This window comes from Lissotriton helveticus, chromosome 11, assembly GCF_964261635.1.
Source record: "Lissotriton helveticus chromosome 11, aLisHel1.1, whole genome shotgun sequence".
Taxonomy (NCBI): Eukaryota; Metazoa; Chordata; class Amphibia; order Caudata; family Salamandridae; genus Lissotriton; species Lissotriton helveticus.
The window spans coordinates 915,528,219-915,543,200 of record NC_136072.1 but is presented as its reverse complement, the minus strand read 5'-3'; the positions used below and the strand labels follow the sequence as shown (position 1 = coordinate 915,543,200).

General features: G+C 45.3%; 1 protein-coding gene across 1 annotated transcript in view; it reads left to right on the top strand.

Moving 5' to 3' along the window:
• LOC144792263 (uncharacterized) overlaps window positions 1-14,982 on the top strand; it is a 236,308-nt gene that overhangs the window by 119,140 nt on the left and 102,186 nt on the right. Inside the window, exon 4 of the mRNA XM_078667186.1 lies at window positions 4,173-4,370. Within this exon, the coding sequence (XP_078523312.1) occupies window positions 4,173-4,370 (198 nt within the window). The remainder of the gene's footprint in view (window positions 1-4,172; window positions 4,371-14,982) is intronic.

Sequence of the window (14,982 nt, the reverse complement as noted above, 5' to 3'; positions counted from 1 at the left end):
ATGTTTATTTGTATTACTTTACTATTTTATTTTTATTCTTCTTGTGACAGATATGTTACATTTGATCTAAGCCCAAAACTCTAACCACTTCCTAGAGTAAGGCTTGATTGCTCAGTCACAGCTCCCATTGGAGAGACAAGGAATCTAAGGCAGTCTTGGTGAGTCATTTCAAGTTACAAAGAGGAGAAATAACAACCAAGGACTGATACAGCTGAGTACTCCTGCACACTGGAAGATGCATTTGTTAACAGCACTCACAAGAACAAGTATACATCCAGTACACACTAGAAAGATGTGTAGGGGCAGAAGGTGATACATGATTTGGAAAAGCCGTGCCATTCTACCCTGTTCAGCTTTTATGGGCTTTCCCTCCGTGATCTGTCTGAGCTCAATACAGGTGCTTTGTGTTTTCTTCTACCATTTCCCAGTAAGGCCTTGCTCTGCTGTTTAGACGGGGCCTCTAGAGAGTACCACTACTCATGGTCTTGGGTGCCTACTTCTCCTTAATACCAGACAAAGGGGGAGATGGACAGTTGGTGGCAGCTGATTATAGTAACAAGGGAATAGACTTTATACTTGTACCATTGGAGAGGGAGTGGACCAAATAATTCCACAGATACCAGATCTCTTGTGACGCTAGGCTCTGCTAGTATCACCTCAGCTCATAAGCAGTCATTAAACCTCTGCATCCCTAGGAGCCATGCTCCTCTCAATGAGGGCAAGGAGCAGACTTTGAAGCAAGTGATTGCCAGTACACTAAAAGAACAACTATATAGTGGTGAACATTACATGAAAACGCAGCAGCATCAAGCACAAATGATATCTGACACGGTCAATAGGCAAAATTGGACTCATATCCTCCTTAGGTCCTACTTCCCACATATGCAGAGCCACGTTATTAATATGATACTTCATAGTAAGTATTTTTTCAGCCAAGAGGTATCACTTCAAAGGAATAAAAAAAGACCAAAACAGTAACCTCCCGTATTACCTGGTATCTTTGGCTTATATTTATATGAGATGGCTTCAGAAGTTGCCCAAGCAAGAGCATTGTGGGACTGTGAAGATCTTGTTGTGACCCAGACAGTGAAGGTCAGCCTACACTAGTGGATGCCACATAATGTATTAGTGCTTTCACAGATCCTGGCCCCACAGAGACATTAGGTGGACGCTTCTCAAACAGGGTGGAGGTGCGTGTGGGAGAGTTGATGGTCAGAGTATACTGTCCACAATACATGATTCTCCCAAACATGTGCCTCTTGGACTTGAAGTTGATTATCCTGATCTTGAAGGCTTTACAGAACCATATGCTAGGTAAGATGGTCCAGATCTTCACAGACAGTGCACCAGCTATGTTCTAACCCAGGGTGGGGGGCAAAACTAATCCTCTTTCCAGACAAGCACATGCTATTTGGCATTGGCAATCAGTAACAATGTCTGCTTGGTCGACCAGCATGTCCTGGGAGAACACGATGGCATTGTAGATGCACTCAGTGAAGAGTTTGGAGTGATTCACAACTGGCAGTTAGTTCATGCTGTTTTACAGAACAGTTTTTAAGAATTGGCATCCCACATATAGATGTATGTATTGCAACTGAAATCAAAAAATGCCCAAGCTATGTCTTCGAGTACCTGTAGCCAGACACAAGTCTCTCTGGATCATTAGGTATGAGACATTTGCGCGTTGTTCTTCCCACCATCATGAGAAAGGCTGCCATGGCCCTCCCAGTACAAGAATTGTCAGCTGATCTACAGCTTTTGTCAATGTGCTAGGACCAAGTTAGATACCAATATTTCAATATGCTGAACTTAGCACCATTTGTACTGATAGCTTAGCATCTGGGTTCTCTTATCTCCAACAAAGATGTGTTCCGTGAGAGATTAGAATGGCAACTACAGAAGGTTGGTGTTCTGCGAAGTGGAAATGTTTCTTTCAAAGCAGAAAACCCATTTCATGGCATTTTGCAATACTTGTTAAATGGAACCCCCTATCTACATCCCTTTAGGCGTAGTTGAAGACCCAAAAAAATACAGCCAATTTCAATTTCCCTGTTGCACAAGGTTTTCCCTAGGAAATCAAATACATAAGATCACCAGGCTGAATCCCGCCTTCCAAATGGACACATAAATGAGCTACTCACTAGGTTGTTGACACCACCATTAAACCCAATGCAGAACTGTTCTTTGAAGCATGTGACTTTAAAGGTGGCTTTCTCAACTGTGTTTGCATCACTGCATAGGTTAGGTTAAAATCAGGCGCTGGTGCACATTTACCCAAGCTTCTTACCAAATGTGCTCTCTGTTGTTTATGACATTGCCTCATGAACATTCCCTCTTTCATGTCAGACCCTAAACTATCAAAAAAAATGCTTCATACACTTGATATGTAGAGAACAGAAAACGCTCAACATCCGTAAGAAAGCAGTAGTAGCACAAATCATGAGATATTCCGTCTCAAAATCCACTATTAAATGCTATACCTAAATTGTACAGTGTTTTCAGCTATGCTATTCACTAGCAAACAAAACGAGGGCACCGGTGGGGGTGTCCTTTCAGAATTAAAGCAGCCCCTTAAGCATTCGGTGACAATGTATCTTGTGCAGACCCCTGAAAGGCACAAATGCCGTCTTCAGTTCATAATTCAATACATGTAACTTTCTGAATATTCCTTCAAAGTTATGCATGACTTAGAGCCAGAAAATTCTGAAGAATTTGTTTGCTATCACGTACACTGAGCACTCACAACAATCAAATCGGAAGCATTGCTTTCTAGATTCAGCACATGGATCACAACGCAAAAGAAAATGTTTGCTTAACTGTAACAGTAGTTTTTACAATTCGAGGCTATGCTGGGTTGACATGAGACCTTTTAACTATATGTTGAAGAGAAGCAGTAACTTCCTTCCTTGTACCATTTTAGCCCATGACCTCACATTTTACACAATGACAGGGACATTCACTCTGAAGATGGAGTCTATGATAAGAGCCATTGTGGGTTTGGCGTCATCTAGAGTTACACTGAGCCCACCTCTGAGTGATGCCAGAAAAAACATTTGTCAATAAACAAGTTGATTTTCTGTGTGCCAAACCACCTGATGAATCTAGAATAACGTGAAGTGGCAAAGCTGTTATTAAAGATAAGGAACCTTTACCTCTGTTCCGAGAGTAGAGCCTATGTTTTACTGGTTAGAGGGTACTTGTTCTACAAAGGGTCAACATCGGCTGATCCACAGTTAATTATTTTCCGGCCATCCGAGAGCACCCAACTACTCTTCTTATGATGCAGACCAGTTGACGAGTTGTAACTGGTCTATCACTGGACTTGATGAAGATTCATTTTTAGAACTAAAAGTGAGTGGAAAAGCTAACTTACACTAACTGTGAACCGGTATCTGAAGAATGAACACTCCATAGGAAGGCAAAGATGGTGGTGTCAACACCAAGGCCTCAACTGGTAGATAAGAAGGAGAGGAGTGGTACGATCTACCAAGGTACACAGACTCAGAAAGACCAGAGAGACTTTGTCACAGGGTGTTCAATTATTAGTGGGAAATTATGTGGCTTTCCTTTACACTTCTCCGCCACCTCTTTTCAAGATTGCTATGGTCTTTTTCTTGACAAACTTGAAACTAATAAAATATCTATGCTGCAAACACGTTACTTGCCTCTCTCATGGGCTTTGCTTTCAGGACCTTTTTTTACATAACCACCCAGACTTCCTCGCCGCTCTTCATCTTCCTCTCATTCTAGCCCACTTCTTTTTTTCTGTCTCAGAAACCTTCTGTGAATCTGTGTGCCTGGTGCCTCCAGCTTCTACCTCTTTTCTGCCTCCCTTACATCACTATATCTCTCTGGCCTTCCACGCATGTCTATCTATATTTCTTTCTTCATATCTCTATCGTACCCCTTACACAACTTGTGTATACTTTCTTCACACCTCTTTTTCCATCTTGTGCCATCCAAAAATCTCTTCTACAGTAGTTTTCTGCATTTCATGTTGCTTTTGCTCTCTCTGGTTACTCCTCACATCTCTGCCTTTTTCATGTGCTGCTCAAACCCTCAATAGCTCCCCCATTATCTTTTGCCCTCCCCCAAACATTAATTCTCTGCTTAACACATTCCTTTTATATCTGAACATTTTCATAATTTATCTTTCTCTCCATTTTATACAGGATATTAACAGTCGCCACTACTACGAATCCAGCCCAGAAGCTCACCAGAAAGCCTATGGTGGTCTTGCCATTGCTGTGGGAACCAACGTAGAACTGATGTCTCTTAGTTCAGAGATGGCAAAGGGTTCCCTGAATGCTGTTTCACCAGGTTTCCAAAGTGACCGAGGTACTGAGACCTTCACGCTTCACGCCCTCAAGGTATGAATGGGTTGTGAAAGTGAGTCCTTGAGGGCTATGAGGGACACTGGTCAGAACAGGCTTTCTTCTCAAGGAGGGGGAACATTCTTTTCAATGGGTAGATTATTAGCGCACCACAATACACAATGGAATAGAATGGATTCTGGCCCTTAGCCAAATAATCGGTTGTCTTTGATTTAATCGAACAATGATTTAATAGAATACCATTACTGAGAAACCATTTCATCTAAACTGTTTAATGGAAATGTTCAGAATGAAAACCATTTACCTTTTTGTAGAGACCAATTCATAAAATGTTTTTGGTCGACAATGGCTTTTAAATGCTTATTTGTTAAGTGTAGATGCAATGGTTGCAGGTCTTACTTTCAGAAGCAGTTTTGTCGAAGATATTTATGTCAGTACTTTACTTATGGGGATATTATTTTATATTTATATCTTTTTCATTGTCAAACAAATACTTTAGATGCGTTTATTTCGCTGAGCACTTACCACCTGTAAACATCAGCCATTGCTGATCCCTCAGAATCCCTAAAAACCATAAATCCATGCCCCTTAAAACATCTCACCAGTTCTAAACTAGACAAATCCCTGAAGCCTAAAAGCCCTTTCTACCCCAAACCCCCCCCCCATCCCTGAGCCATAAAATCACTCACTACCCTTAAATCCACCCATTCCTGAACCCTAAAAACCCCTTTCGGTGTGTAAACCCCACCCATTCCATACCGCTTAAAACATTTCTGGACACTCAATATGATTCCATCCCTCAACCCTAAAAAACCCTTACCCCCCTTAAACGTCAGCCATCCGTGACCCATAAGAACTCCTCATCACCCTAAACTACTTCTCCCTGAACCCTAAAACCCCTTTCTGCACCTAAATTCCACACAATGGCTGAATCCTTAAAACCCCTCACCACCCTAAACTCCACCCCATCCTGAACCCTAAAAACTCTTCAATACCCCAGGCGCTACCCATAATTGAATCTTAAAAACCCTCACCTGCCATAAACTACCCCATTCATGAACCCTAAAACCCCTCAACTACCTCATACTCTACCCATCCCTGAAACCCCAAAACACCTCACACATCTAAACATCACTCATCCCTGAACCCTGAAAACCCCTCACCACCCCCATATGCCATCTCTGAACCCTAGGAATCCCTTTCTATGCCCGACTGCAATTATTCCTGACCCCTAAAAATCCTTCATCACCCTGAACATTACCCCTCCTTAAACCTAAAAACCCCACAGTAGTCGTAAACTCCTCCCAACTTACCTTTCCTTTAAAAACATTTTTTTTAATTTTTGATTTTTTTGTATTTCCTCAAAATTGTCACTCTTTAAAGTTGGGTTTCCATGACTTCGTTCCTACCAATATGCTTTCTATGTTTTTGTTTTTCTATGAATTCGCCTACTACCAATAATTCAACATCTGATATAGGAGAAAGAAATACTGGAAGCCTACAACCATTGGGTCTTTCCTTGAAATCCAAATCACATTCCTGTCCTCTGACATCATCTGATTATGTCCCCATGTTGACACCAGCCCCCCTCTGCCCTCATATGCCCTTTCTCTTCTGGGTTCTGGTGAGTGACCAGCTTGTTATAGACCTGAGGTGATTTCTCTGGGCTATGAGAGATGTCCCATTTCCTCACCCTGCTATTGATCATCCTCCCCATTCCCAGGCCTCTGAACAACCATCTTCCTGATTTATAGAAAATAAAGTGATTGTCCTTCCTTTTCTTTGCCTCATAGAAGGTCATGCTTCAGTCGTTCTGTCTACTGAAGATAATCCTCTCTTTTCCATAGTCTCTGTGTGATCTTCATTTTCTCTTTTTAGCCTGCCACGATCGTCCTTCAATTTCTCCCATAATTTTGTGATTGTCATTCCCTTTACGTAGCTTATGGGTGAATGTCTTTCACTTTCTCTGTCAATTGGGTGATTGCCCTTCCCTTGCCATAACGTGTGATATTCACTTTCACTTTTGCTCTGCTTTCGGTGATTTCCCTCCTCTTACTCTGCCCTCTGGGTGATAATGTTTCCTTTTCTTCAGACTTTCATGGTCGTCCGTCCCTTTATTTGATCTGTGGGTTGCCGTCCTCCCCTTCCCCTCTGTGCCAGTCCTCTTATTTCTCTATCACAGAGGAGTTCATCATTTCATTTTTTCACCTTTAGTTGATAATGATTTTGTTTCTCAGCCCAAGTGTAAAACATGAGTAATAGGTTGTTGAGATGCCTCCGCAGAAGCAGGTATGGAGCTTATATACTGTAGTTAAACACTGTCATGTTCGCAGTATGTTACATGACTCTGCAAGCCAAAATTGCTTAATGCTTAGATGCTTACAGTCATAGAAATAGCTTTAACATGCACAGTTGATACAGTCTACTTGTAAGATCAGGCATGAAGATCTATGAAAAGAAGGCTTGTCGCTGACCTATATTAGAATGATTTGGAATATGTACCAAGCTATGAGGGGAAACATCCATTACAACGCTACTTTTACCACGCAGTGCCTTTACGACGCAACTTTTACAACGCAAACCTTTACAACTCATTGCGCTGGGGGGCGCTCTAGGATAGGGAATAAGTTTAATTTACTATCCAACACCTTCCCTAGTGTCCACGGGGACTGGAGTTGGAATAGTAAATTAAACTATTCACTATCCAGCACCCCAAAGCGCTATGCGTTGTAAAGGTTTGCGTTGTAAAAACCACGTTGTAAAGGCATGCGTGGTAAAAGCATGCGTTGTAATGTCATACATCCAGCTATGAGTGGCCATTAGCCGTCTACGCTAGAGCCAATGAAAGTTTGCCCAGCTGCCAGATGTCTAGCTAGGGAGGCCCGCTGCAGGCAAGCAGCAGATATGAAGTTTGAGTGATGGACTGTGGATGTTATAATATAAATATGCCCAGAGTAACAAGTGGGCTGTAGGATGACAATTATTGTTAATTCCTTGTGACATATTACATTGTTTGTGTCCAGTATCATTCTCCACTACGGATGAATGTGTTACCCTCAAAATACTATTGATAAATATGTAACAGTGAAGTGTTGGGGGAAAGTAAACTCCATATGGGTTCAGCGGTACCTCTTTGGCCTAATATAGACTGTATCTCTGGAAGCAACCATAGTTGTGAGTTTCAGGGGAACAGGAAAAGTATTGAACTTATTTAGAATGGCAAGTGGTGCCCAACAATATTGTTCTATGGCCACTCACCTTTTAATTCTTTCTTTCTTACATGTTTATGCTTTCAAGGAGAGTCGTGTTGCTGTGTGCACTTCGAAGCTAAATGGCACAAATACTGGTCAGTTACAGATGCAGTTGATAAAGCGCACCTTGATTCAACTGCTATCGCCCTGTGGTTTTGCAGGGTTCCAGCCAGCTAATTCCCAGTAGATCCAGGAAATAGCACCAGTGGAAAAATTCTCATTTCTAGTCACTAGGTCCTAAAGAGCCCAAATAGAAACATATTTGTCAAATATTCGAACAACAAATTTCTACAAACATCCCTTCCCTTGACTATAACACTTCCTTTGCTTTTGGAATACATGTGAAATGGATTCCTAGTTTATTTTATAATTATTCTCTAATTGTTGTGGTCAGTTTCTGAATTGCATAAATGCTCCAAAGTTTGGACCACAGTAGTGCAATTGGAGGGCCGGATGCGGGGCTTGGGGATTGGGGACAGTTGGGTGAAATCATCTGTCTCCCAAGAATGAGCTATAACAAGTCTGGCCACCAACACCATACTAGGAATAAGAGTGACAGTAATCGTAGTAAGGGGGTATGAGCTTCTTTCTCCTTTATCACCCAGTAAAAGCTCTTGTGGGTCTATTTCTAATTCGATACTTGTGATATATTTTATTTGTGATGTCATTTCTTTCCATAAAGAAGGTATTTGTGGGCAGGATCACCACATAGCATTGAGTCCTACTATGCAAACCCCAACATGCATCTGAGTCATTGAACATGGCATTTAGATGGACCGGAGTTGGGCACTATCTAATCACTATTTTGTGTCCATTTTCTTTATACTGTGGAGTATTTTGCTGCCCATACCCAAATTATAGACCAACGCCTGCCATCGATTTTGCAGTTGAATTATTATCATGTAGGGTTGTTTATGGGATGTCTTTGTAATTCTTAAAAAAATGTAAAGATGTTTTTTAGGTCTCGCACCTGCGACGCATCGCGAAGCGATGTCGCAGCGAGACCTATTGTTGTCAGCTCTGCTTACAAGGAGCTAAAGGGAGACAAGAGATGGGCACGCGCAGCCTCAGGAACCGGATCAGGTCGCGCGCACGTTCACCATCTCCTGTCTCCATTTTAGCTCCATGTAAGCAGACACACACAAGCGCACACACAGAGACACACACGCACACACACGAGCACACATACACGCACGCACACATAGAGACACCCCCCGCCGCCGCGTGCACACACACACACACGAGCACACACACACACACACACACACACAAGCGTATAGAGCCCCCCCTCCACCTCCCTCCTACAACTAAGCCCCACTCACCTCATCGGCGCCACTCCGGACTTCTTCAGCCTCCGCGGGGCTCTCCCTCGGGCATGGGAGCCCCGCGTCTCCACTGCTTCTCTGGCCAGGCACTCCGTGGGCGCAGGCTTCTCGCAGAAGACGGAAGTCCCGCCCCACAACAGGTTTCGTTTTCGCCAGTGCACGCGCACGTCTTGTTGTTGCGCTGTGTGTGACATGCGCACCACTGTGTCTCAGAGGAAGCTGGATTGCCGTAAGACGCCCTCGGACCCAATTCCACAGTAGAGTAACTACTTTCTTTTCACAATGTTTAATAAACTTTCTAATGTTTCTAACTCCACACCGCTACATTAAAGCCGAGCCCGCTCCCACGTCTTTTTCCGCTTTAATTTAACAGAATGTGCTCTCACAGCGTCAAAGCTTAACGGTCTCTGGATTTGCGTCTGGAAGGGGGCATGCGGGCAAAGCCGCCTTCATGGAAAAACAAGCCTCTGACGGCACAGGTGTCACTGTTCTCACTGGTGGACACAACAGCGGTTCTCAGTGTTGCTTTTAGCCGGAACCGTCGTAGACAGCGCCTAGAGTGATCGGCTTTGTGGCGCTGGCCGGTCGTCAGGGAACGGGAGGACAGGAGCATCTCAGAAGTATCCTGTTCGGCAGACCTGACCCCGGCGGCACCGGAATCTGAATCCGCAGGGTTAAAAGGTGAACTTGCAGTAAACCTGCCCCCTCCAAGGCCGGGCATTAAATATTCAAGGCTATCTGAGCGGGAGGCTGTCTCGGAGCTGGAGGCTGTCTCGGAGCGGCGCTTTCTCCTGCCAGACCCGGTCTCTGCCACTCTCCGTTTCACCGATGCCCTGCCAAAAACCCCATTTAACGCCTTCACTCCTTGCCAGGCAAAACAGCTCTTGGTTGATGCTCGGTGGGTCAATGCACCGGGTACTGCCAGTGTAACCTCCACGGGAAACCACCCCATCCCAGCAATTTGTGTGCTTGGGTGGAACAATCTATTTCGGGAGCGCCTCTGAAAGTAGTTAGCAGGACTTTCTTCAAAGCGCTGGACAGAACGCTCTCACTCTTTCCTGGAGCGGGCCTATTTCGATGGGAGGACAGGGTCAACGACCTGGGGATTTATTTTCACCCATTGCGCCCCCCTCTCCTTGGGCTGTGGGAATCTGCGAGCAGGCAGTTGGGTTAAGTGGGGTTTGGTGGCCCCCGAGCTGTCCTCTTGAGGGTGTACGTCACTCGTTGTTGGTGGCACTGACTGGGCGGGCGATTCATACACGTTTTGGAGACGGTAGTTTCAGTTCAGAACCTGCCGGGTACCAGGCACACAGACACACCCCATACCACACAGAAACACACACGCACAAAAAATTGACAGACACACGGATACGAATGAGCACAGACACGCAACAAAGTCAGGCATGCACGTCCACACACAGGCGCACCCCACATAAAACACCCAAGCACAGACACAGACACACACCGCACACAAATACACCCCATCCATTGACAACAAATGAAAGTGCCACACACAACACAGGTGCACACAGTTACACCACAAAGATACACACACATACACACGGACGAATACATAGTCACAAACCATGCCGAATCACCTACGCAGGCAGACATCCCTCATAGAAACACTCCGCAAACATTGGCAACTGCTTAAATACACAGAGCTACAACAGGTGCACATATATATCACAAAGACAAATGAACAACACGCACAACAACATCTGGCGCACACCTCACCGGATCTAAACACGCACACACACCAGGTACAGACACACGTAGCCAGGCGTGACAAAGGCACGCACCAGAGCGCTCTCACGCACTTCCAACGTAGACTCACCAGACGGTCTTCGTACACCTGCAGATACATCATACACACACACATATCACACACTGCACACTGAATGAAAACACACAAGTACCTTGGCGCAGATCCGTGTCTAAAGATGCACCCAACGTGCACACACCCATGTGCAGGGTCTTAAAAACACGGTCACTAATAATAAAATATAAGTTGTGTTTAGTTATACAGTGAAGAACACACTGGCACCTATAACCATATAGTCACTTCCTTATATTAAGGGCAGACGCATGCATCCCTATAATTTTTATGAGGCAAACACACATACATAAATAGACAACGACGCAGAGCCTCAGGCATGCATACGCAATCACGTTGACTCATGGACAGACACACAGACATCACACTGACAGACACGCACACACACGCATCCCTGCAAAAGACACACAGCCTCCTGGTAAATGCCCCCTGCTGCTCCCCCTTTGAGGACCTCACCGTTCTGTCCCTCTGGGGTGGGGGAGCGGGGCAGAGACACACAGCCCCTCCCAGACAGGAAGAACTGTGTCGGGGACCCCCGAGCGGAGGCCGTTAATAAAGTGACCCCGCACCTGGGTCCACCGCTGCTGTAACCCGCAGAAGGGACAGTCGAAACACAGCGGGCTTAACACGCATGCTCTCTCCTCGTGGGGGTGCTGAGAGGGGAGTATTGTTAGGCTCGAATCGATCCTTTAGTGCCACAAATCGTTAGTTAAGGAGGGTGGGATCTGTTAAGTTAAAAACAAAAAACTCCGGCACCTGGTAGAGGAAAAATGAAAGAACCTCATAAAGCTTTTTTGCGTTTTCTTTTGTCCCGTGAAAGTGCTCCAGTGACAAGTGGGCTCGTGGCAAGAAACTCCGGGGGGACTTTTTAACGCTGCGCAATATCGTCCATCATCTAAGTACACTACATTCGTGGCCTTACAAAGATTTCATTTGCCCTGAGAGAAGTAAGTCAAAGGAGGCCCCGCCCCTCGCTGGATAGTTAAAGACAGCCGTAATTGGGGTGTGGTGAGCTTCTTACACGTAGCCAACACTGCTTCTGCTGCCGCAATGACAACTATGCCACTGCACTACACAGTTCATTTTCCCGCCCAAAATGTACTTTTTAGTCACCGTCATCTGGTCAAAAAATGACGTACCCAATTGTTTAACTGAAATTATTAGATGCTCTAAATCCTGTACAATTTGAAACGACATGCCTAGTGCATACACAGTGATAAACAACACACACAACCACACACACACAACCACACACACACAACCACACACACAACCACACACACAACCACACATACAACCACACACACACCACACACACAACCACACTATCAGTGCACACTTTCACCAGACACAGACACCATCAGTCGTCAGTGCACACTTTCACCGGGCACAAACACCACCAGCCTTGAGTGCACGCTTTCACCAGGCACAAACACCACCAGCTGTCAGTGCACGCTTCCACCAGGCACACACCACCAGACGTCAGTGCACGCTTTCACCAGGCACACACACACCACCAGCATCAGTGAACGCTTTCACCAGGCACACACACCACCAGCCGTCAGTGCACGCTTTCACCAGGCACACACACCACCAGCCTTCAGTACTCGCTTTCACCAGGCACACACACACCACCAGCCGTCAGTGCACGCTTTCACCAGGCACACACACCACCAGCCATCAGTGCACGCTTCCACCAGGCACACACACCACCAGCCGGCAGTGCACACTTCCACCAGGCACACACACCACCAGCCATCAGTGCACAATTTCTACAGGCACACACACCACCAGCCATCAGTGCACACATCAATTGTTAACACATCCACAATTAACTATTGTAGCAATCGCAGAATGGCGCACTTTACTTTTAAACATATTCATCTAAAGCGCAGCATGCCACCATTGCTACAAAAAAAAAAAAAAAAAAAATTTGCCTACAATTTAAAGACTTTTGTTGCAATTGGTGTTGCAATATTTAGCAATGCCAAAAGCTCAAACTTAATTAATGCGAAACCTTTTGCATTACAAATGCTTGTTTTTTTTGGCACTAAGAAAAAAGAAAGTCAATGTGAGTTTTGTATTTTGATGACTAATTTTTAAATATAGTTAGGCGTGCCCACATGAGCAGCTGTCTATGAAGCAAAGGTTGAACTTTTCCTGCAGGATATAGCGTGTTCGAGTTTACCATTTTAATGGAGTTCCTCTAATTGTGGGGATTGCCTGTTCCATAATCTGAATCACAAAAAATACTCCAATTGACCCCGTAGTGGTCAGTTGTGTGAGCAAGTAAACTGTACCCAAGGTAGAGGATAGAGGTAGAGGGGGTAAAGAAAACTCTCTAGTGTAAGGTTGTACCTAACCCAACCATGAATGTAGGGAAAAAAACTATTTTGTTTATATTACCCTCACACACACTAGTGGTGTCATGCTTCATCATCGGGTCACCCCAGCCCCTAGAAGTCGGGGTGGGCTCAACCACAGTGTTGGGAGCTCTTTGGATAAACAAGAGGAGAGGGGGTTCTAAAGATAAAATACCTCAGGCAGTTCCCCGGTTTCCCTTTATTCTAGGGTCTGTCTGGGTAATTAAAAATTCTAAAAATGGGTCTTTTTTGGAATATTATGGTCCTAAGACCCTAGTGCCGACATGTTTCAGTCCAAAGTGGGCATAAAGGTCCAGGACTTTCTTCAGGGCAAGACTGACCCCCTATGTGAGGGAACTTAAAGGAGGGGAGGTCCCTATCCTATCAGTAAAGCGAGGGCAGAGTAGCTGCTCCTCGTAGAGTGTAAAATGTAGTGTGTGTCATCTGCCAGACTCCATCCAATTAGGGAAGTTGACCTTTTCGCACAGGACCGGTACGATAATGTGGGTGGTCTTCAATTGACGATCTCACCCAGCATTTCAACCTAAATAGGTTCCGATCCTCGGCCAGAATCTGTACAACCTGGGGGAAAAATGTGAATACTGTAGGAGATAGCATCCAACTAAAGAAGTTCCTTAGAGACACATACTATTCTCTTGTCAGATTGGTTTCAGAGAGGGACGCGGCACTGAAATTGCTACCCTAAAGGTGCTTGACAATAGTCTCTGTATATTAGACGAAGGAGAAGCTAACCCACTAGTCCTGTTACACCTGTTGGCAGCCTTTGACCCTCTAAAGCACAACATTCTGCAGAGGATTGGGCTTCAAGGATAAAGTCCTAAACTGGTTAACTCCTTCTTCAAAGCCCATAACCCAACTAGTCAAACTGGAGGGCTCTACTTCCAGAGCCTGTATCCTGCGTAGTCCCCCAAGGCTCCACTTTCTCCCCAGTTCATTTTAATCTCTATGTTGAACCGCTCAATTTGCTTCTGGAGGACTCTGGCATCCAGCTTCACCAATATGCCCATGACATTCAACTTAACATCACAACCTCACCTACTCAGGACCCCTTTATACTCTTGAATAGTGCATTAGTAAACTGCATGATTGGTTGACAGCAAACGTTTTGAAATTCAGTCTTAAAAAAGACGTAGGGGGTCATCACAATGACGGCAAGACCGCCACCAACAGGCTGGCGGTGGTGGTCTCACCGCCATCAGAAGGCCATTCCCCGCCCGCCACATTTCGATGGCTGACAGTTCCATGGACCGCCACGCACCCAACGGGCTCCTTGAGCCCTCCAGTACGACATAGGGTCTCCCAATCCCTGCATTGGTGGCGGTGCCTACCAGGCACCACCGTAGGGATTAGGATGTCCCTCCCCGCCAGCCTTTCCATGGCGGTTCATCCGCCATGAAAAGGCTGGCGGGGATGGACATTGGGGGCCAGTAGCATGCCCCCGTTCCTCCTGGCGCGTTTCTTTGGGTGTTGGGGGGACACCATATCCCTGAACCCGGGATATGTAAAACATCTCTGTTTGACATTGCGGTGGGTGCTGCAGCCAGCAGCACCCGCCGCAATGTAAAAGGTGGCCAATGCTACTGTTACAGTGGCGGTCACATCATAATTTGGCCTGTGGGACCACCGCCTGGTAGGCAGGGGGTCCCAATCCCTGAAACAATGGTGGATGGACTGAAGTCCGTCCGCCATCGTTATCAGCCCCACAGTTTCTACTTGCCTCCCAAAAATCCCAAGAAAATATAACCCCCAGTTTAACTGCTAAACTTATAAATTCAGGCTTTGCAAGTACCTCCCCTGACTCAGTCAAATCGTCATGGGATTAACTAGATTTCCTTCAGTGATAAGCCACAT